Source organism: Micromys minutus, assembly GCF_963924665.1.
Source record: "Micromys minutus genome assembly, chromosome: 12".
NCBI classification, from domain to species: Eukaryota; Metazoa; Chordata; class Mammalia; order Rodentia; family Muridae; genus Micromys; species Micromys minutus.
Window position 1 is genome coordinate 9401126 of NC_137981.1, and position 21643 is coordinate 9422768.

General features: G+C 44.0%; 2 protein-coding genes across 2 annotated transcripts in view; both read right to left on the bottom strand.

Moving 5' to 3' along the window:
* The window catches only part of LOC308427799 (ubiquitin-conjugating enzyme E2 E2), a 242290-nt gene that overhangs the window by 18701 nt on the left and 201946 nt on the right, over positions 1 to 21643 (bottom strand). Inside the window, exon 5 of the mRNA XM_080926017.1 lies at positions 7485 to 7632. Coding sequence (XP_080782143.1) covers positions 7485 to 7632 — 148 coding nt within the window. The remainder of the gene's footprint in view (positions 1 to 7484; positions 7633 to 21643) is intronic.
* LOC308428184 (protein transport protein Sec61 subunit gamma-like) lies at positions 14645 to 14848 on the bottom strand (the record flags this gene model as incomplete). The annotated part of the gene is made up of 1 exon (XM_080926571.1): positions 14645 to 14848. One exon carries the CDS (start codon positions 14846 to 14848, stop codon positions 14645 to 14647), a length of 204 nt encoding a protein of 67 aa, XP_080782697.1.

The following is a 21643-nucleotide window of genomic DNA, read 5'->3' on the forward strand; positions in this document are numbered from 1 at the left end:
AGGCTGAAGTTTCATATAACAAGTAATTAAAGCGCAATGCCAGCAGACTGCAAAGTGGAAGAGACTGCAGTCAGGCTGTTTCTCGGTTATTTCACATGGAGGTGTACACTTTTATCTGCTTTTAAAATGTATAAGAATGGAAGTGAAAATAAGTATGAACTACATTGGATGGTTTTTCTTTGGGGTGAAGTATATTTTAAAATGAAAGTATTTGTTGTTTTATTTAGTAAAGTTACTATTTATCTTTTAAAGCATTTGTTTAAAGCCATAAAACATGTAGAAGTAATTCCTGCTACATCATAGTTACTTATAAAAACAAAAGTCATTCAGATATAGCTGATGTTTGAAAAATAATAGTGTATAACTGTCCAATGCACACCTCTGTGTGGAGAATGTGCTCATTGTAAGTTATGGCTGTCCTTCAAGTTCAAAGACACAACTTCCTACTAGGTATTATCCAATGTGTAGCTGTCACATAGCTCACTGACTGTAAGAAACCATACAGGCTCAAGACCCCCAAGACCAAGTTCTCACAAAAAGATTTATTTGCCCCACAGGGATGGAGAGCAGGGACTAAGAGACAAGGACAGGAGATTGAGGATGAGGGAGAAGAGGAAGGGAACAAGGGAGAGTAGGTCAAAGGATTGCCCCTGTACAGAAGGAGACAGATGTGGCCACAGGCAAATGACAGTTTATGAAGGTACATGGGGACACTCTGTGTCAGGATGAAGTATTTAACTTTAATTGGTGCTTTTGACTTCTGGCCACCACTACACCAACCCATCAATACTACCTTGGTAGTAAGCCTCAGGAGGAAGAAGTGGCTGAATAAGAAAATAGACTATGGTAGTTTTATAAATGTAGTCAAATAGTTTTTAGAAAGGCAGAGGGAATGGGAGAGAAAGGCAAGGCCTGTCGGAGCCATGCTTGACACGCTTGAGATGGCCAAAGTCCCTTTGATGACTAAAGCTATCCTGAAACTAGCAGGGGTGCAGGGCTCCGAAGAGAAGGCTCAGTGGTAAAGTACTTGCTGTGCAAGAATACGACCCGAGTTCTGATCCTTCCACCTACATAAAGGCTGAACATCACTTCGGGTGCTGAGGGTAGGGGAGGAGATAGGTTGGTTCCAGGACTTGCTGATCAGCCAGTCTAGCTAAAACAGACATCCAGATTCACTGAGCCTGTGTCAAAAATAAAAGTCTCGATATATGAGTGCTCCTCCAGAGGAAGAGAGTACAATTCCCAGCATCTACAAGGCAGTTTACAACTGTCTGTAACTCCAGTCCCATGGGATCTAACAGCCAACACCCTTTTCTGACCACGGCACAAGCCATACATGTAGTACACAGACATACATGTAGACAAACACCCATAGTCATCATATATGTGGAGCAACTCGCTCAGTGTCAACTTCTGGTATTTACACTTGCATTCACAGGCATGTCATGTACATGTACACACACACAGACACACACACACAGACACACACACAGACACAGACACACACACACAGACACACACAGACAGACACACACACAGACACACACACACACAGACACACAGACAGACACACACAGATACACACACAGACACACACAGACACAGATAGACAGACACACACACACAGACACAGACAGACACACACACACACAGACACATAGACACAGACGCAGACACACACAGATACACACACACAGACACAGACACACACAGACACACACACAGACACACACAGACAGACACAGACACACACAGACAGACACAGACACACACACACACACATACACACACACCTGAAGTTTATTTATTCTTTCATTTGTTTCTTGAACTTTTGCTGGGTCCATGAACAGAGTAGGAAAGTGAAACGTGAAGGAGAAATTGGTATAACATGAATGAGAAGAGGCAGCAGATCAGGAGGTGAAGAGCAGAGAAGAGGAGGTTGGGGGCTAGGGGAGGCCACAGAAGTGGGGAGGGCTTGGGAGGGGGGCAGATGGAGAAGAGGCAGAGGGGCAGAGCTCTGCAAGGTGCCATAAACTTTCCTGCAAGGGGTACTGTTGCTCCCTGTTCAGTCAGGGGCTGCAGCCCAGGGGTTCCTAGCAAGGGACAGTCACCCATGGGGCTCAAGGTGAAGAGCGATTGGTCTGGAGTGGAGGTGGGTTGTGAGTGCTATAGATGGATCACACACATTCTGAGCTGCGTTACTGATTAACACGTGAGGGGAGCCCCGGACTTCCAGCGTAGGTCACAGAGGAGCAGGTAAGGGAAGCAGAGCAGAGGGGCACAGCAGGCACATCACCTTTCCTGTGGCATAGGGCATGGCTCACCCTTCTCTGAACTGCCTTTTCTATGGAGATTCTGGAAAGAGATACACAGAAGGCAGTCCTGGGCCACTTGGAGAATGTGAGAACCGGCCATGCTGCCATGGCCACAGGCCTGAAGGCTGAATAAACAGTGTTATCTTTTTCTGTTCTCATACCCAGGCCCCGAGGACATTGGACACCACTAATAAAACCACGGGATAAATGCAGTAAGAAACCTGCCAGGCCAAAGACTCTGAAGAGTCAGTCTGGGGATGCACACAGCCTGGTGGGGCATTTACCAGTGTAGCTGGTGTCCCCCGCTCTCTGGGTGGGTGCTGTAAGTAGCCTGAGACAGTAAGAGACTCAGGAAGGCTGAGGAAGATGGGGATGTGATGACCACAGCGGCACTGCACTCAGGCAAAGAAGCCCCTCTGTTCAGTAAGAGGGCTCAAGACTCATGGCCACTCGGCTTGGGAATCTTTCTCAGTTTACTCTTAGCAGATTTTAAACTGATATAAAGTGAAAACTCCTGCTACAATATTATTAGCCAAGTGCAGACACTTCTGATAGTCACTTCGACTAGAGTGACATCATTTTCCACCAACGAGAAACCACAGGACAGTATGGGTTAAAGGGAGACAAAATTAAACTGTAAAACAAATTAACAAGAGAGATAGCACTTAGAGTCTCCGAAGTGGCAAGTGGTAAGGACACGGGACAACCACAAGCTACATAGTATCTGCATCTGAATATATTGTATCTCATTTCTTTCCTTTCTTCAGTTTTTGGAGATAAGGCTGTCTATAGCCCAGGCAGGCCTTGAACTACTGATCCTCTCGCTTCTACTTGCAGGTGTGTGGCACTAAGCTCAGGATTTTATTTTGACTTTCTATGTGTATCGTTTTGGTGCTGATAGTCAATCCCATGTCTGTACCTGGTAAGCACTGGCTCCTCTGTGCACTCCAGAGTGCTTCCAGAACCTTTAGCCAGGGGCACATGGCAAACCTAGCTTATGTATAGCACCTAAAAACTTTCTGCTTATGTGGCTCAAGAGCCTGCTTCACAACTAGAACTGGACATAAGATAATAAATTTCACTGGGACAAAACTGCAGCCCATATAACCTGACAGCTGCCATCTTTCCTGAGAGATGTCACTGAGTCTAAACCATAGCCATGGGGCAATATGCAGCCAGGAGTGGCCATATGCACTGCCCGGAATAAAGTGCTCAGCTTACTTGAACATGGATATTAAGAAAGATTTATTGTAATTACTTTTTATTTATTGCTGATCTGTATGTATGAGGGACAGAGAGAGAGACAGAGACAGAGAGAGGGAGAGGGAGAGGGAGAGAGAGAGAGAGAGAGAGAGAGAGAGAGAGAGAGAGAGAGAGAGAGAGAGAGAGATGTGTACAGATGCTCTTAGAGGCCATCAGATCTCCGTAAGCTGGACTTACAGGTGGTTGTGAGCCACCCTATCAGGAGCTGGAAACTGAACTTGGGTCATCTAGAAAAGCAGAAGACATCATTAACAGCAGAGACATCTCTCCAACCTAAGAGACTGTATGTGTGTTTATGTGTTTTCGAGACTTAAAACCCACAATGTGTGGTTCTCAAAGCCTGAACCTTGTAGATGACAGGTGTTATAAATGTCAAAAGGCTGGACTCTCCCAGTTGTAAATAAACACAAATGCTGAGGGCAGGGAGGTTATGACATGGTTTTTGAGCCCACAAACCAAACATTTAGTCTGTGTGTATACAGTTCCCTTGCTGTACAACAGTCAAATAACTTACAAAGAAGCACATTTGGTGAGAGTAACAGTGACAGCGGAAGCAAAAACTACTTGAAAAGCTTGAATAAGCTACAGGAAAGGAGGCGTTCTATTACAGAGTCCATGTAGGACTGCGGGGTGATCAGAACAGGGCCATGCTATCTGATGGTCAGAGTAAGACAAAGCAAACAAGGAAAAAAAATCGCATGCTAACTTAGATATATTAATTAAGAAAAACAGTGCTAACTCAGATATATTAATAAAAAAACAGACCTCTGACTTAAAATACATAATTCTTACCTGTTACTTAAAAAAGAAAGTTCCTTTAATCCCTAGCATGGGACAAATTAGCAACTTGAGGTCTTATATTAGCATCTTTAATTATGTTCACTAAAAGAGTAACAAGGAACACATCCAGTCCAAATACTCTCCACCCCTCAGACATTCTTAAGGCAGGCAGTTTGGGTGAGCTGCCCCATGAACAGCCCTGAGGAGACAGACCAGACTGAGCAAAGGGTCTTTGTTTATACTGAGGATTTGTTTCTCTTTTCCAATTTCTTCTTTCCTTTTCATTTTTCCCCCTGCACAGGCTCAATATGTAGCTTAGGCTAGCTGCAAACTGACAATCTTCCTGCCTCAACTCCCAAATTTAGGGATTGTAAGAAAGTTCCACTGAACAATCTCTTACTGTTTGTGTTTTCTGGGTCTTCTTAACAGTAGCCAGATGCACAGCTCTGATTCTTTTGCTCAGTTCCTTAATGGAGTTCAGACACAAAAGGTTTAGATAATTTGGAAGAAGAAAACATCTAAGACACTGGTGACGTTGAAGACTTCAGTGTGGGACAATGAGTGAGTCAGCACTTGGTTGTGGTGGGGAAGACCTGAGTGTGGGACAATGAGTGAGTGAGTCAGCACTTGGTTGTGGTGGGGAAGACCTGAGTGTGGGACAATGAGTGAGTGAGTCAGCACTTGGGAATCTAGGCTGCCCAGTACTGACATCAAGTCATCATTGGCAGCACATTGGCTCCATTCTTAGCACTAAAATAAAACCAGCAGAATAACATAATAAAAGAAACTAAAAATATATAAGCGGTGGTTTCCAGGCAGAAAACTCTAACAGAGTGCGTGGTAAAGGCAGGCAGGAGAATCTTAATACTACGTTCAGATGGAAAAGCTTTTTATGTAGGCAACTTCCAAACTGACAAAATTAGAAAGACCTGCTACAGGGAGAGCAATAAAATTCGTGTAGCAACAGCTAATCTCTGTGTGGATTTTCACTGGGGTGGGGGAGGAAAATAGGCAGAGGAAACAGCCAAGCACAAGGTCAAAGCCAGGGTAAGAAGCAGAGGCCTGACTACATCTACACACAATAGACCACAGTGTGAAAGAGCAGAATCCAGCTGACCCTGAGCTCCCAAAGCAACAGATGCAAGTGGAATTAAATGCTTCACTTGGAAAAATATTTCAATTTTTTAAAATTAAATGTGAATGCCTGCTGCCTTCAGAGGCTAGAAGGTCATCAGAGCCTCTGCAGTTACAGCTGGCTGTGAGCCGCCCAGTGGGTACTGGGAGTGCAACCTGAGTTCTGCAAGAGCAAGTGTTACCTCTCTAGCCCCTTGCAAATTTTAATAGAAGGACCATCTTAATAAGAAAGCCCAATCAATTGATGGGACCTAGAGAAAATATTAAGGCTTGGATAGAAGGCTAAGGCCTAGGTAACAGTTTTCTGGCTAGGTTCCTTTTTATAAGGAAACTTTCTCATATGTTTCTGCTGTTACTAGAAAACTCTCTAATGCCAAGATTGATTACATAGTCTGTTATGTTCTGTAGCCTTGGAAACCAATCACCATAGAAATCGGTAGAACTGTTTTGTATAGTTACCCACAATTAGCTTGGATTCAAACCTAACAGCTCTTCCTGCACCTGTGTATAAGCTTTTATGATATGTGCCCTTATATGCTGCCCCCGAGATGGCTTCAACAAGAAAGAGACGCCTGCACCAATATAAGAAACTATTTGGAATATTACTTGCATTTTGAGTGTGTTTAAGTTCCCAAGACCTCCTCAGGAACTGACATCCTACTTGGCAGGAAGAGACATGTGCGTGAGTAACTTGACATCCCAGTTGGCAAGTTAAGACAAGAATGTTAGACAAGTTGTATCATGGTAGACAAGTTAAAACAAGCCCTGCTACAGTTGAATGCCCCAACCAAAGGGAGCAGGATAACTGTACAACCAAGACATGTTCCTAAGGAACATCCCAAAATCCTGGATGGTGAAATAACTTGACATAGGTGTTTGTGGATTCCGAGCTTAAAAACCCTGTAGGATCTTAACTTGGGGTCATGGTCAGTTGCTGAATCTGGACCATGGCCCTGGTCAAACAATCCTGGGGTATATGCTCAGTAAGCTATCCTTGTCTGACTGAGATCAGTGCTCATGTGGTTTGTGAGGGGATTCCTGGGCCCCAATTGAGTTGCCGGAAGCACTGTCTAGACAGAAGGCAGGTGAGACGGCCCAGGATGCCTCTTCTGAAACCAGGCGCTCACCGAAGACTTGGGTTAACAGGCCACACACCACCGGAGTAGAAGCAAGAACGAAGAAAGCTTCTTGAAACATCATGAGACAGAAGGCAGTGAGCACTGCAGAAGTGGGCCTGCGGCAACAGTCAGCTGTCACTGAGTGTCACCTAAGTGTACTTTACTATCTGGTAACTAAAACGATCTCACAAAATACCGAAAGAACCAAGCTCCATGGGAAACATGAACAAAAACTACTCTGGGATTTCTGTGTTTCCAGAGTCAACCCAAGGATGAGGATTACCCACAGTCGCTCTGTCCTGTAGCTAAAATAGAGTCATCAAATGCACACGGTCATATGCAGAGGACACAGGGCTAAGAACCTGAGCACTAAGCTCAGCAGGGGGTTACACTGGCTTCCTGGCAAGCCTGCTTCCTGATTCAGGGCCATCAGCTTTTGCTAACAGCGTACCATGATTCCGGCTGCTCCTTCACTGAAAGTCACATCTGTGCGGTGCCGCCTTGGCTGTCATAAGGTTTTAATAGCCCACATTTCTCAAATTAACATGTCTACTGGTATCTAATTAAAGATTGAGCTATTCAATTTGAATTATTATTATTATTTGGCAGGAGGATTTAATGCATTCTAAAAATGCATGCTCTCATTTAAAATGATTATTTGTTAATTTTTAATCATATTATCTTTTAAGACATTTTGGTAAATAATAGGTTTGAAAAGACAAAAGAATAGAAACAATTAGAAAAGAACCCAGTTACATAGTACAGAAAGTTAAAATCAACAGTAGTGAGCAGCAGGGTAGACAGCCAGCAGCAGCAACAGGTTCCAAGGCAGCTGTGCTCTGCTACAACCTAGTACCAGACCCAGGGCACTCACCAGGGTTGCAGTCTGTGAGGAGTGAGCAGATGGACAGGAGGACTTTAGAGATGGTCAGGGCTGGACTCCAGTTGTCCTTGAGGATGTCCAGGCAGATCACACCCTGGCTGTTGATATTACAGTGATAGATTCTCGTTCGGAAGGTGACCTAGGAGAAACACAAAGTTGCTGTAACACTCACAGCAAAATCAGGACCCAGTGCTTCTGGGGGTGAACCCTGCGTGCAGCTGAGGAGTTGGTGTGAGCACAGGAATGCCTATGAACAGGAAATGGGCTTTGACTTGAGAATATATATATATATATATTTTAAATTGGTAGATTTTAGTTGCTTTACTTTTTAACGTTTACAAGATCCCAAAACCAGAAAGGTTGAAAATAATGCAAAGATAAATGTTCTTTAATATGGTTTTAAAACATGAATGAAGATATGCAAATATGTCACCTGCCCTTTTTTAAACAAGTGTGTTGCTGTAAATATTAAACATGATTGCTTATCCTTTAATTGGCACCCAGGGTGTCACTCTGTGGACGCCGCTCCAGTGTGGAGTCAGGAGCATGGACTCTGTCACTCGGTCCACGAGCCACACTCTTCACCAGATTTCCTTCCCAGGGAGTTCACTCCACCCGCCCTGGTGCTTCTGCCCTGGTGCGTTTCTTTACCCCACAGCCCAGCACAAACATGACTCTAAGGCCCAACAGCTTTTCATGCAGGTTTATAATTACATTCTCAATCCACAAATCCTCTATACCATAAGATTACATAAAATGGACAAAGATACAAACTGCCCTCCTATAAGAGACAAAAGACCTATAGAATCCCTTAAAAATATTCAATTCTACCTAACTCCAATTATGGCCACCAGGATCCAGGTCTGCTTTCTCCAGCTCCATCTTGATCTCCCCGCCCCATCTCTGTTCCTCTTGTTTTCCTACCTTTTCTCTGCCTACCTCTCCACCGTCAATCATGTATCACCTTAACATCAATCCACACAAGTGTATGCTATCACTGTATTTGTTTCTGATTAACTGTATTATCTTACTATTATCATAATTTACACACATATTCCTTACTAAACTTTATATTTTGAGTGTGCTATTAATACAGTCTTTTTTCTTTGACAGTAAGATCACTATTGTACTTGTCTTACATATAATTTGGAAAGCTATGATATAGAAACACTTCTGGGAGGAACGAGACTGAGTGGTTAAGACATTGATGTTCTTGCAGAGGACCTAGGCTTGGTTCCCAGCACTGACTGCATGGTGACTGCAGCTCTGATTCTCAGAGATCAAATCCCCTTTTCTGGTCTTCAAGGGTACCAGGTACATAGGTATGTAGATATAATACTTATACATATAGAATTAAATAAAATAAAAATCTCAGAAGAAATCTCTGATATTGAAAACAAGTCCAGTTTAGTTTTGGCTGAGCAGCAGTGAGGTTTGAATGCTACTTAATATATATGACTATAAATTTATACTTCTCCAATTTATAAATAAATCTTGGTATTCTAAGGAGCAGTTGTTGGCACTCTGAATTCCTAATGGCTCAGAACCAGGAAAAAACACATGGCAGACAGCTTTCTGTGGAATCTACCACCTAATCAGGGATCCAATATCCATTCAAAGATTAGGAGCTGATGCAATTTTTATGATGCCACATTCCAGGAAGGCTGAACAATGGTTGCTTTACAGCACACCCTATCCTTGGCCAGATCAGAACCCAGTACCATGCTAGGCCACTCCGCAACACAGATCTCAAATGTCCAGAAACCCTGAAGAAAGTAGAACCAACCTTCTTCAAAATGCACAGTTGAATGAGCTATGATAATTTCTGGAAGCCACAACTAAAGATCCAAACCATCAGTCAACCATAAGTAGGCAGTATCGGTGCTGGGGTAGGTTTGGGGACAAGAAAGGGGAGGAAGGATGGCAGACAGGCTTCACAGAATGAAAGATTTACTTTCGATACCATCGCAGACAAGGCAGATGAGAGATCTCAGGCCTGTTTGTGGCCAGGGGTTTAAACCCAGATCCTGTACCTCAGTCAGGATGCCTCAGTGACGCATCTTCCAGGAAGTGGATGCCATAGAGGAGAGAGCAAGGGGATTGATGGTAAAAGTCAGAGTACTGGACTGGGAGAAACAATAACTCACACAGACTCACACACACACCCCACTAAAGAGCTGACACTACTCCGTAACTACTGGAACAAATATTTGAAAAGGGGCTGCTGTAAAGGGTGCACTGTATTATAATAGAATGCATCAGGAAAATAACAATTTGGAATCAGTTGTAGCTAAGCAGCTGAAAACTATACGATCAATGCTGACAGACAGACAACTAGGAAATGACACATTTATGATCACAGGGAATCTTCACTTTCACTGTGTCACTGTTCCGTCACCAGACCAAACCTTGGCAGGGATCCTGAAAATTTAAGCCACAAGTAAAGTCAAGGGATTGAGCAATGACAAACATTTGATAATTAAAGAACAAACTCATGTCAATCATGCATGAAACACCTACCTATAGACACTGGCTACATGCCTAGGTACAGAGCAAACCCAAGGTCTTCCAATGAATGGATATTAAAACATAATGCAAGATCAGAAGCTATACATGAAAGAACCTTCTGTGCCCCTGGTCATGTTTGGAAACAGGAAAACATATTTGCAAATAATTCCCTTTTCTTCTTCCTGTTTTTGAAAATGATTCTAGCTATGTAGCCTAGGCTGGCCTCAAATTATTGCTCAGCCTGTTCCAGCTTCCCATCTGCTTGATAACTAGCACCCCCCACCAAGACCAGGATGCAAGTAATTCTTTGACTAAAATCAAACCACCCACCCGCACTAGACTAAGCTACATGAGAGAGAAGATGTTGGGCTGGCAACATAAAACCCTGTCTTTCTCGCCCAAACAGCAAACAGTTAAACAGACACACAGCATTTTCAGTGTGTATGTTAGAAAGTGAGAAGCTCACTGAAAAATGAGCCAAGTATCTGACCTAGAAAAATAGAACAAGGGAATAAAAGACAAAAGAAAAATGAGATGAACAGAAGTCAGTAAGCACAGAACGCCCAGTGTTATTACAAACCCTATGAGAGGCCAGCCTGCTCCTCCCAAGTGTTAGAATTAATGTTTGTCACAGTCACCGTGAGTGAAGAGTGGCTCATGCACCTGTGACATAGAAAACACCCTGTCAAGAATTAATTAATTACTCTAGGTTTATTCTCACACAAGCCAGTGAGGCAAGTGTCAAACCACTGTAACATTAAGGAAACTGAGGCTGATGCTCAGCAGCTTTGGAGCCTCTGCCCTCCACTCACACTTTGCCTTTAATTCTGGGGTACTGCTAAATTCTACTGTAAGAACTAATACCGAGAGAGCACATGCATCCTCTGTCCAGCCTCTTACTACTGCGTACGCTGCAGAAGTATCCTCCACTGCAGAAACCTGGGTCTTATCTTTATCTTATACTCACATTTATTTCTAGGTGTACGCATGTGTGTGTGTCCACAGTTAAGACACAGAAGGAGACTCGAATAAATACTTAGTACTATCTTTTAAAATTTTACTCTTCGACATTTCATACATTGATATATCTGGATCGTATCCCCTCCCACTCTCCCTCCTCCTGTGGACATTTCTCTGTCCCACATTCGCGACCTGTCATTTTGTTTCTTGTGACCCGCTGAGCCCAGCGCCAGCAGCCTGCTGGAGCGTGGGCTGTCTTGGTGGGTTGACTGCGGGTCTTACCACTGCGAGTCCTGTTCAGAAGGCAGAATCGCACATCACCTCCCACAGCCTCTGCCTCTCACACCCTTTCTACCCCATCTTCCTTCATGTTCTCTGAGGCCTGGGCGTAATGACAGAATGTGCGGCCTTTTGATATGAGCAGTAACTGTCTTCTCTTAGTTCTTTACTTCCTTGCCACCGAAGCTCTCTTTCTTGTGGCCAGAATGCTTCAACAATGGAATTATGCAGACTGAAGCGTTCCAACTGCTCCATTCACTCGGTAATCCCTCGAGAGCCACCACATTGTTGCATGTCCCGATAATTTAGTTTCTATTGCTGAGTAGTATTTCACGGCACAGCTGTGTCAGCTTGTCACTGTCCTGTTACTGTAAGGATACACTATGACCAAGATAACTCTTAAAAGACAGCACTTAATTGGGGCTGGCTTACGTTCTCAGAGGGCTAGTCTGTTATCACCATGGCAGGCAGACGTGGCGCTGGAGCAGTGGCCAAGAGCTTTAGATTCTAATCTAGAGGCAGCAGGCATGGCATGGGCTTTTGAAACCTTAAAGCACACCCCCAGACACACACCTCCAGCAAGACCACATCTCTTAATCCTTCCGAACAATTCATAAACGGGGTGGGGTGGGGAACTGAGCATGCAAATACATGAGCCTATGACGGTCAATTCAAACCATCAGAACCACTTACTAAGTAAAGGACATCTGGATGTTCAGAAGACAAAATAAAACAATGGTCTCCCTCAGACTTCACTCTCCAGTCTGGGCCTGCACAACCACCTATAGCAGGAGTCCTGAGTTCATTCACCTGCTTCTGTAGCTTCTGGAACTCCAGGAAGCCTGCACCCCACCCCTCCTGCTATGTCACACATGCCACCGCAGAAGATGCTGGTGAAAGGCCACACTAAAGAGAGCACAGGTGTGGGGGAGGGGTGTGATGTTCCTGGGTGACACCCACCTTCATGAGCTGGGTAGTTCAGGAGCTCGTGAACCCTAATCACTAGAGTTTACTGCCTTGGCATGTTGGAGTAAATCAGTGATCAATAGCTAGCCTTCTTATTCCAATCTGTCATTCTCTAGGACTTTGCTATGACAAACGAAGCTGTTGGAAATATTTCTCCACCCCCAGTACCCCTTCCTCTGTGTGTGTGTGTGTGTGTGTGTGTGTGTGTGTGTTTTGCCTGAACTCGTTTTGCTTTGCTATCAGTGGGATACATATCTAAGAGTACAATGAACTGGTGGGTCAGATAGATGACTGACAATTTAATAACTCCAGTGGCAGGCAATATGATGCAGCTTCTTTGCATGATGGCAGCCTCTGGTGTCACTCCTTTTTTGGGTGTGGTGGTTTCAATGTGCATTTCCCATTACAGATGAAGTGGAACACCATGTGCTCACGTACTATACAGTAACCTTCATGCTCGGTTCTCTTTTCTCTCTAAGGCTGTCTGAGTGCTGTTGTTCCTCTATCCACGAGTCTAATAGTATCTGGTTAGTGGTTGCTTTTCTTGAGACAAGGTCTCTCTATGGAGACCAGGTTGGTCTGGCACTCATGATCCTCCTGCTTGTGCTACCAGACTCAGGTTCTAACAGTGTTTTAAATGGAGACATTTCATTGAAAATTGACACAGATAAACTTGTTTATAAAAGAATGAATCACAAAACTGCACAGTCCTCAGAATGTTCTGGACAGTGAGTGTTTTACTTGTGTTTGTAAATGCTCATCAAAGAGATATGCTCTTGGGAGGGTCATCTTCTATCTTGACAGGTGCCACTGAGTTAAACCAACATCTTGGCTGCTCACACTTGTTCTGAAGTAATGGTGTTCTTAGCCCCACCTTTCAGAAGTGGGCAGGTGCATGATCCCAAGTCTGAAGCAGGTGCTGCTTCTGTGGTGTGACCTAGGATCTCTCTCCCCAGGTTTTCCCGATCTCAGCCCTCTTCAACTCCCAGGCTTTCCATGGCTGCCCTCATTCTACTAAATTATTTATAGAAGTGATTTCTTTCAATTGTTGCCCACTGCAGTGCCTGGCACAAATCAAGAGCCGACTGTGTGCTGAGCAGATGTGAATCTGAAACGGACCAGAGCATGTGTGCAAAGGCAGAGTCTAATGTCTTAGTGTTCCTTAGAGATTTATGACTTTTGGATACTCAGAAAACTGGGAAAAATTCCTGGAGGGAGCAGGAATCTTTTCTGTTACTACTATTGACAAAGGGTCTCACAAGTAGGTCATGTTGACCTTGAACTTAAGATCCTCCTGCTTCAGTCTCAGATGCTGGGATACAGGCATGTGATCCAAGGCATGGGATGTTGTATGTGGCTATTTTTTGTTGTTGTTGTTGTTTGTTTGTTGAGACAAGGTTTCACGTAGGCCAGGGTGGCCTTGAACTAATTGTGTAGTCTAGACTGGCCTTGAACTGCTTGCTGACTTTTCTGTCTCCACCTTCAATTGCTTGGATTGTACGCAAGTACCATGGACACCAGGTCTGGCCAGGAAGATGCTCTGAACATCTTCCTGTCCCATGCAATTTTCCTAAATTTCCCAGCAGATCATTTCAGAAGATATGTCATAAAAATTAAACTGTAATAGAAATCTAGTAAGCATTCAATATTAATATTTTTACTGTTCCTATTTTTTATTTATAAATGTGAGAGAGAAAAATGTATGGTCTAGTCACATGAACAAGAATGTTTGCAACAGAGGCAAAAACTTGCTAGTGACATGTCTGGAAAGCCAGCACATTCCATATCCCGAGAAACACAGGGAAACACGTGTGAATCCGCACAATTGATAAGGGAGTACAGTCTCAGGTCAGACCTTCAGAAGGATGCTTACAGTATCAACAAACAGCAAGAACTTTAGAGGCTGTGAAAGTTCCCGCCCCCATCTCCCAACTCAGGCTCACATCCCCCTCCCCTGCTCAGGAGGCTGCGTCTGTGCACCCTTCTCTTCTAACTCTGACATGACCACAAAGCATGTGCCAGCATCAGTTGTGCCCCAAATAACTCTCACCTACATTTGCACCTACAGCTGTCCCCAGACAAAGCTCACCTGCTGATGGAGCAATGGCCCTCAATTCCTGAAGGAGACAGGAGGGAGTAACTTCTAGAACACTCCCTATAAATCCAGGCACTTAAAAAACATGATTAACTAGGATGACACAGAAAGTGAGTTCACTCAGAAGTAGCTAACTCCTGGGTTTGGCGGGCATGGTTTTAAGTCACATGTGTGTAACAGACACGATAATGGCCTTCCCTCCCACATGCACATTAGAGTCCCGGGACCCAGGAATGCTGTCATGGCCCATCAAAATAAGAAATCTTTTTCCCCCCAGGCAACGTTTTACTTCATGAGTTTGACACCCCCTCATTGGTTCATGAGTCCCAGGATGAGGAAGGACTCAGCCACCCACAGTAATGTTATTAATAGGGACGTGGATCAGTTTCACAAAGAAGCCAGTGAATCTCATAGCAAATCCTATCACTGTGGCCATGGCGATCTTCTGGAATCCTTTTCTATCGGGCTTGGTACACCTTTTAACCAGCCGAACTGAGTCCTTTACAGACTGCCAACTTGGCTCAACAAACTGCATTACCTGATCCATGTTTGTGGGATGGCGGTTTGAGAGGGCAGAGACACGTAGCTTAGCCAAAGTAAGAATCTTAATACTGGACGATTTGTCATAGGTCATGGACCCAATATATTCATAAGGATCTCAATATTGGGGGTGGGGGGAGGATCAGGGGTGTGTTATATAATATAAAAAGGTGCCATGGGCCAGGGGATACAAATGGCTTCGGAGGGTTCAAAGAAGAATGAATGCATTCCCAGCATTAATTCACTGAGTGGGGCACATACGGTAAGCATCAAAGGACAGACACATAGCTTCTATAATCTTCCCATCAGCAGCGTGGAGAGCCATAGCAGGCACTGCAACACCAACTCCTGCATAATGCCAATGATACTTACATTTTAATTAGTACCGTACAGAGACAATGAGGAGGATATTCAATAAACCTACAACTCATAGACAAGTTGATTCCTTTCTGCTTCTAAAGTGCAAACTGTAATAATACAATTATTAGGAAACCTAATATCTGAGAAAATAACTCTATGCCAAATAAAATGACTGACATGTTATTTGCTGCTATGGACAACAGCAGAAGCTTGGAGAGGAGTTGTCCTTTCTCTGTTTGTTCACATTTGACGACACATGGGCCACCCTAAGACCTTTACAGACTAATGTAAATTCATCTAAATGTAAATGGGAAGGACTATACAAAATCCCATTATCTGTCAGAAAAAAAATACTAAGTTTTATGTTTGCAGACACACAGGCAGCAGTTTTTTATCCTAAGAGACCAACAGTCTAATACACACAAAGCACAACACAAAACACTGTAAAAACTGGCTAGAAGGGAAGATTCACCTTTTATATGTCCACAGCTGCATAGAAATAAAATATATTTTAGCATGATTTAAAATCAAATAGTGCCTAATATACTAACAATATGGTAGATTTATGGCACAATACAGAATTTGCCTGATGGCTGTGCTCCTGGTAAATGCTTAAATAACACACAAAAGACAATCTTTTGTGGGGGAGGGGCTTGAGGGCTTATAGCCCTGGCTGGCCTGGCCCTTGCTCTGCAGATCAGGCTGGTCTTAAAGCCACAGAGACCCACATGCCTCTGCCTCCCCAGAGCTAGGATTAAATGCATGTGCTACTACCCCCAGCTCAAAAGACACATTCTTTTGGGAAGTACTTTAAATACTAGGAGAGTTTCCATGTCTATTGGGAGCCAGAGTGATATTGCCTTTTATTTACAGCATGAAGTTTAAAAGTGCTATGTGTTCATCACAGAAATCTGTAACCGAATACAAATGAGACAGCCAAAACTGTAAAAATGTTTATGGTTGAGGCTTTGAGCTTGCATTTATTGCACAATTTAATTTTCACTCACTCACCAAAAATATTATTATTACCCTAATTGTAAAGAGTGGGGCTGCGTTACAGCCTGAATGACTCAGTGAGCTGTTCACCACGGAGTGGAGTTTTACAGGAAGAAAAGCCCAGAGAGGCGGGAGAACGTAAACACGTTAACTTCCTGCCCTTATCCCTACAGGAAGAAGCGAGAAAGTTCTAGGTCTCCACTGTTTAACTTCAGCTAGGAAAGCTAATAGAGGGTCTCTCAGTAGCTCTTCTGGATGGAGTTGTGATGAGACAGGAGCGTGTGTGGTTAAGCTGCGCAGGCTCTTACACTGACCCAGACCCCAAGCATATGGGAAGACAACTTAGTTGAGAACATGACTTGAGCTCAGACAGATGTGAGTGCTGTGAGGCGATCGCCTGACGGAGATTCCACCGGCTTCTCTAGGAAGGGATCTGCTAGTAAAGAGAAGAAACGGTTTCCCCAGGCTCGCTGAGGACTATTGAACGTCAGGCCCCAAAGCACCTGCTTTGAGTGACTTGGTTTCTCATTAGTGATTATGAGATGAGGCTGGAGACGAACTGCAGGAGAGCTCTGGGGGCAGAACTTGCTCGGGACTGGAAAGGGCTCGCTAGGACTCAAAATGGGGCCATTATATAATGTCCCGCCACCTGGCCTCTCAAGGACCTGCTCCTCTGAGGTAGGTGCCACTAACTTGTCTTTCCAAAATGGTATCTGTAATAGCTTTTATTGCTAATGTAATACCCATGACCAAGATGACAAGCGTGTAACTGGCCTTATAATGTCAGAGGGTTTTAGCCCGTAATGGCAGAGAACAGCTAAGAACAGACCTCCCAAACCACAGACAGGAAGCAGAAAGAAACAATCTGAAATGGTGAGTCTTTTGAAACCTTAAACCAGCTCTGTGACATACCTCCAACAAGGCCATCCTAATCTTTTCCAAACAGTTTGACCAGTTGGGGACCGAGTAGTCAAACATATTTGCCCACGTGGCCACTGTCACTTAAAGCAGATATTATCTTAATGACATATATGATGCAAACTTTTGGATACCACCAGCTGACCAAACCAAGAGATGAACGGAGGAGCGACAGAATGAAGAAAAGACAGACAACTCTCTCCACAGTCTAAGCTCTGGAATGAAATGCAGATCTGACTTTGGCATGGCCGGCTTATCTCTGGGCAGCTGCCGGGCTGAGGTGATGAGGGAGGAAGAGGGAGGTGAAGACCCACCGTGAGCCAGACAAATGCTGCAAAGACAATATGCTTCCCGACTCCCATCCTCCTCAGCAGAATCAGCGGGTCTGAGAGCACACCAGGAACTCAGCTGACTCCCCACACACTTCTTTGTGTCCCATAGGCAAGGAACGAAGAGGGGAAGAACTTCAGCACACGGCATCATTCCTGTCAGCACACACACCCTTGCTAGCTTGCTCTCAGCTAATTCTCTTCACTCTCAGAGGCTCTGGACCTGTGATTACAGAATGCTGCCCATGTCAGCCAATCAAGATAATCCCTTGTACGTGCCTCCAAGCCAACCTGCCCTCGAGACTGTGTGTGACCTGCGCTGAGACTCTTCCCAGGTGACTCTAGGCCATGACTGTGGCTCCATCTACACACCCATGCCTACCTGTCTTTGAAGTCTCTTCCCTCCTCTTCTGCCCTCTCACCTTCTCTTTTGTCTGACGTTATTTCTCTCATCTTTATCTCTACCTTACAGGTTAGCTTGCTTCATTCACGTTCCAAGAATTCCAAAGCCTGCCCTTGAGTTTAACTTTTTCCTTCTTCCCATATTTTCTGTAAGACTACTGTCCTAAAAAATGGATAAGATTTCCCTAAGGCTGCATGCATGCCCCCGTCTCCTTCACACACAGGGTAACAGTTTTTTAAGTGGAAAGAGAGTGAGACATAGTGGGGTGGCAGGGTCAGGCACACTGCAGTGACTGAGGATTGTATAGAAAGACACACACTCCATTTTCTACTGTGCCACCCTGAGGACTCTTGTGTCCCTAGGGAAATCCTAAGTCATCTTAAATACACACCAGGCTGCTTTCCTCCTTCCTGCGATTTGTAACATACATCTTTGTATTGGAGGAAATTGCTACAGAGAAACAGCAAATAATACCTCTGAAAGCAAACAGTCGCATGGTGCAGCGCTTTTATAAACAGCATTGGCTTCGCTTTACAAAACCCATAGCTGTGTGTATTAACTAAACAAGCATCTCGGAAGTGAATTTCTGTAGACAGGCTAGCAAAGATGTTTATTCTCGGGAGGATAACTTTACCTAAGAATTTATAGAAAGAATTTATAAACCATACTGATTTTTATTGCCTCTAGGAAAGAGGAGATTACCAGCAAGTATTTGTTTGATGAATAAATTAACTGGAAATATAGAGTATTTACTTTTACAACAAGGCCTTAAGTACCATAATTACAAGTAGCCACAGCCCACTAAGAGCATCTGTCAGGAAGAGAGCAACAGTTCCAGTAACTTCCTCAAGGAAACTATGTTTTGTTTCTTAAGTTTTGGTTTAGGTTAGGGCAAAATTCTGATTAATATTTTAGCTTGTAGAGATTACAGGCATCTTTAAGATTAAATGAATAACTGTGTTAGAAGATAGAAGACTGAGATATCCCACAAGTGTGTCACATGTCACTACATTGTATCTACTTTAAACAGGAACCAAACACTGAGAGGTAAGACCAACAAACAGGCCTACCTTTCCAGGACAGTCTTGCACTCCACTCTGACTGTATTAGAAGAATGTACGTTTTTGCAGAGGCTGGTATGGTCAATGTTTTTATTTTCTTTTTCATATCTTTTTTTTGTTGTTAGCATTATTTACTACCATATGAATTAAAGAACTGTGATGGTTTGCATATGCTTGGCCCAGGGAGTGGCACTATTAGAAGGTGTGGCCTTGTTGGAGGAAGTGTGTCACTGTGGAGCTGGGCTTGGCGACACTCCTCTGAGCTGCCTGAGGATGCTGAGTCTGTTCCTGGCTTCCTTTGGATAAAGATGTAGAACTCTCAGCTCTTCCTGCACCATGCCTGCCTGGATGCTGCCATGCTTTTGTCTTGTTGATAATGGACTGAACCTCTGAACCTGTAAGTCAGCCTCAATTAAATGTTATTTATAAGACTTGCCTTGGTCACGGTGTCTGTTCACAGCAATAAAACCCTAACTAAGACAAGAATAAAGAAACCAACCTCTTGGTTGTAATAAATAATAACTATATTAGAACAGTAAAGAGAATGCTCGTGTCACACTAATAAGGTTGAAAGGAATATGCATGTTAATAGTCTCACAGCTACACAGATGGCCTTACCTTCTTGAACACTGTAAAACTAAATGAGCAAGACTTGCTTTCCAAATATGCATTTAAAAGCTGTATCAACTACTTTATAGGCATATGATAGAGTATTTTTGGTCTGACTAGAAGTAATTATATTTTCTACTAACCATGAAAATCTGAAGATAGAGCAACCCAGGAACTCGGGCTGCATGTACCTCTCCCTTTAGTGCTTCCCTGATACCACAGCACCCTGTTCCCTTCCTTCACTGTGATCAGCCGTCAGAAATTCACCACGTGTATTTTCAAGGTCCATGCCAGAAAGATCTTTGATTCTTGAAGGAATCTCACTGTTGAAGTTTGTGGGACCTTCTTCAAAGTGGACTGTGCCACCAGACAGAAGAACTGGTAACACTGAGCAAGCCCAAACTCTGTGAAACTCCGAATTGAGTATGGTCAGCCTAGGGCCAGCTCCCTGTCAAACTCCATCAGCTTTAGAACACATAACCATGATGTCTTATTGAGAAGACCATGACAAGCAGTCACGTAGCATAAAAACCTAGAGTTTTCCATGCTAGTGAGGTATCTAGAATGTTGAACATTGAGCTTCCCTTTCTGGGCATTCCTTCCCTCAAAAGGCATTTAATCCCTGGCTCACCCTGGGTGAGGTGTACACATTCATATCCACCATCAATGTAAGCAGTTTAGACAAGCAAGGGCCATCTCTTCACCAGGGATCCAAGTGGGGAGGGGAGCTTTATAAAGAGCTATGCCTAAATCTCCCAGAGAAGGCCTTCTCTCTCCCTGGACCTCCATTCTCTCAGCACTCACTCAGAATCACACTGGATTTCCTCCCCAGCTCCTGGGCTCTGCCTTCCCCTTCCTGTCTGGCATGTGGACACCCAAAGAGGAAACATGGACCAGGGACCCTGTTCCCAATTCCCAGAAGTATGCCAGTGGTGCCTGGGTACACAGGAGACTGCGCAGTTCTGACACACACACACACACACACACACACACACACACACACACACACACACACACACACACTCTGAGTTGTTCTTGTTACCGCCTGACTGGGCATGAGCCAGGGCTTCATGCTACGTTGCTGCTGCACCACTGAGCTGCACCCAAGTCACACACTTTACACCTTCAGCTTGAAGCAGGAGCTCCATTATCACAAGTGCTGGCTGCTGCGCTGTACGTCCGCTTCCTTCACATGAAGATGCTTTTGGTAGGGATTCTGCTGGTGCTAGGTCTTTTTGTGATAGAGCTGCTAGGCTTTCCTGCCTCGCTGACAGGGTCTGAGGGAGATGCTCCTGCACTATCTGATCTGCTTTGCAAATCCTGTCCGTGGCCACAGCACAATCTTGCTGAAGTCATCTCAGAAGCTTGAGGTTCTGGTGTTGCTTTAAGAAGACATTTTTGTAGGCCAGTAGGATGGCTCAGCGGGGAAAGGCATTTGCAGCAAAGCCTGACGACCTAACTTCAGTCCCACAACCTATGTAAAGACCCATGGGGAGTTCTGCTAGGTTGTCCTGTCACCTCCAAGCACATGCCACGGACTCACACCTTCACTCGCCAACCGTGCACAAGTATTAATAATAAATACATTTCATAAAGATGCTTGTATCATTCAGGGTTCTCTAGCATATGAGAACTTGTAGAATGAATCTTATACACATGACATACATGTATATATAAATATATATATATAGATACATGTAAATATAAATATATACATGTATGTGTGTATTATATATATATAAATATTTGTTGGAATGACTAATAGGCTGCAGTCTAGCTAATGTAACTGTAAACAGAAAGTCCAAAAATCCAGTAGTTGCTCAATCTATAAGCCTGGATGTCTCAGGGCTTCTGCATATGCTGAAATCCCAAAGATGTAGGCTCCAATGCCCATGAAGGAATAGATGTGCTGGCATGTTAAAGCACAGGACTGACTTGGCAATCATAAACCGGAGCTTTCTGGGGAAGTATTGTTTATGACCAAGGAGACCGTAAACAATAGGATCTAAAGTCAATGGGCTGTTGTACTCCCTTGAGTGCATCTGTACAGGCAGAACTCTCTCCAGGGTGCACAGCATCCCAGCTTAGGAGACATGGAGTAGGCGTGACAGCAAATTTAGCCTGTT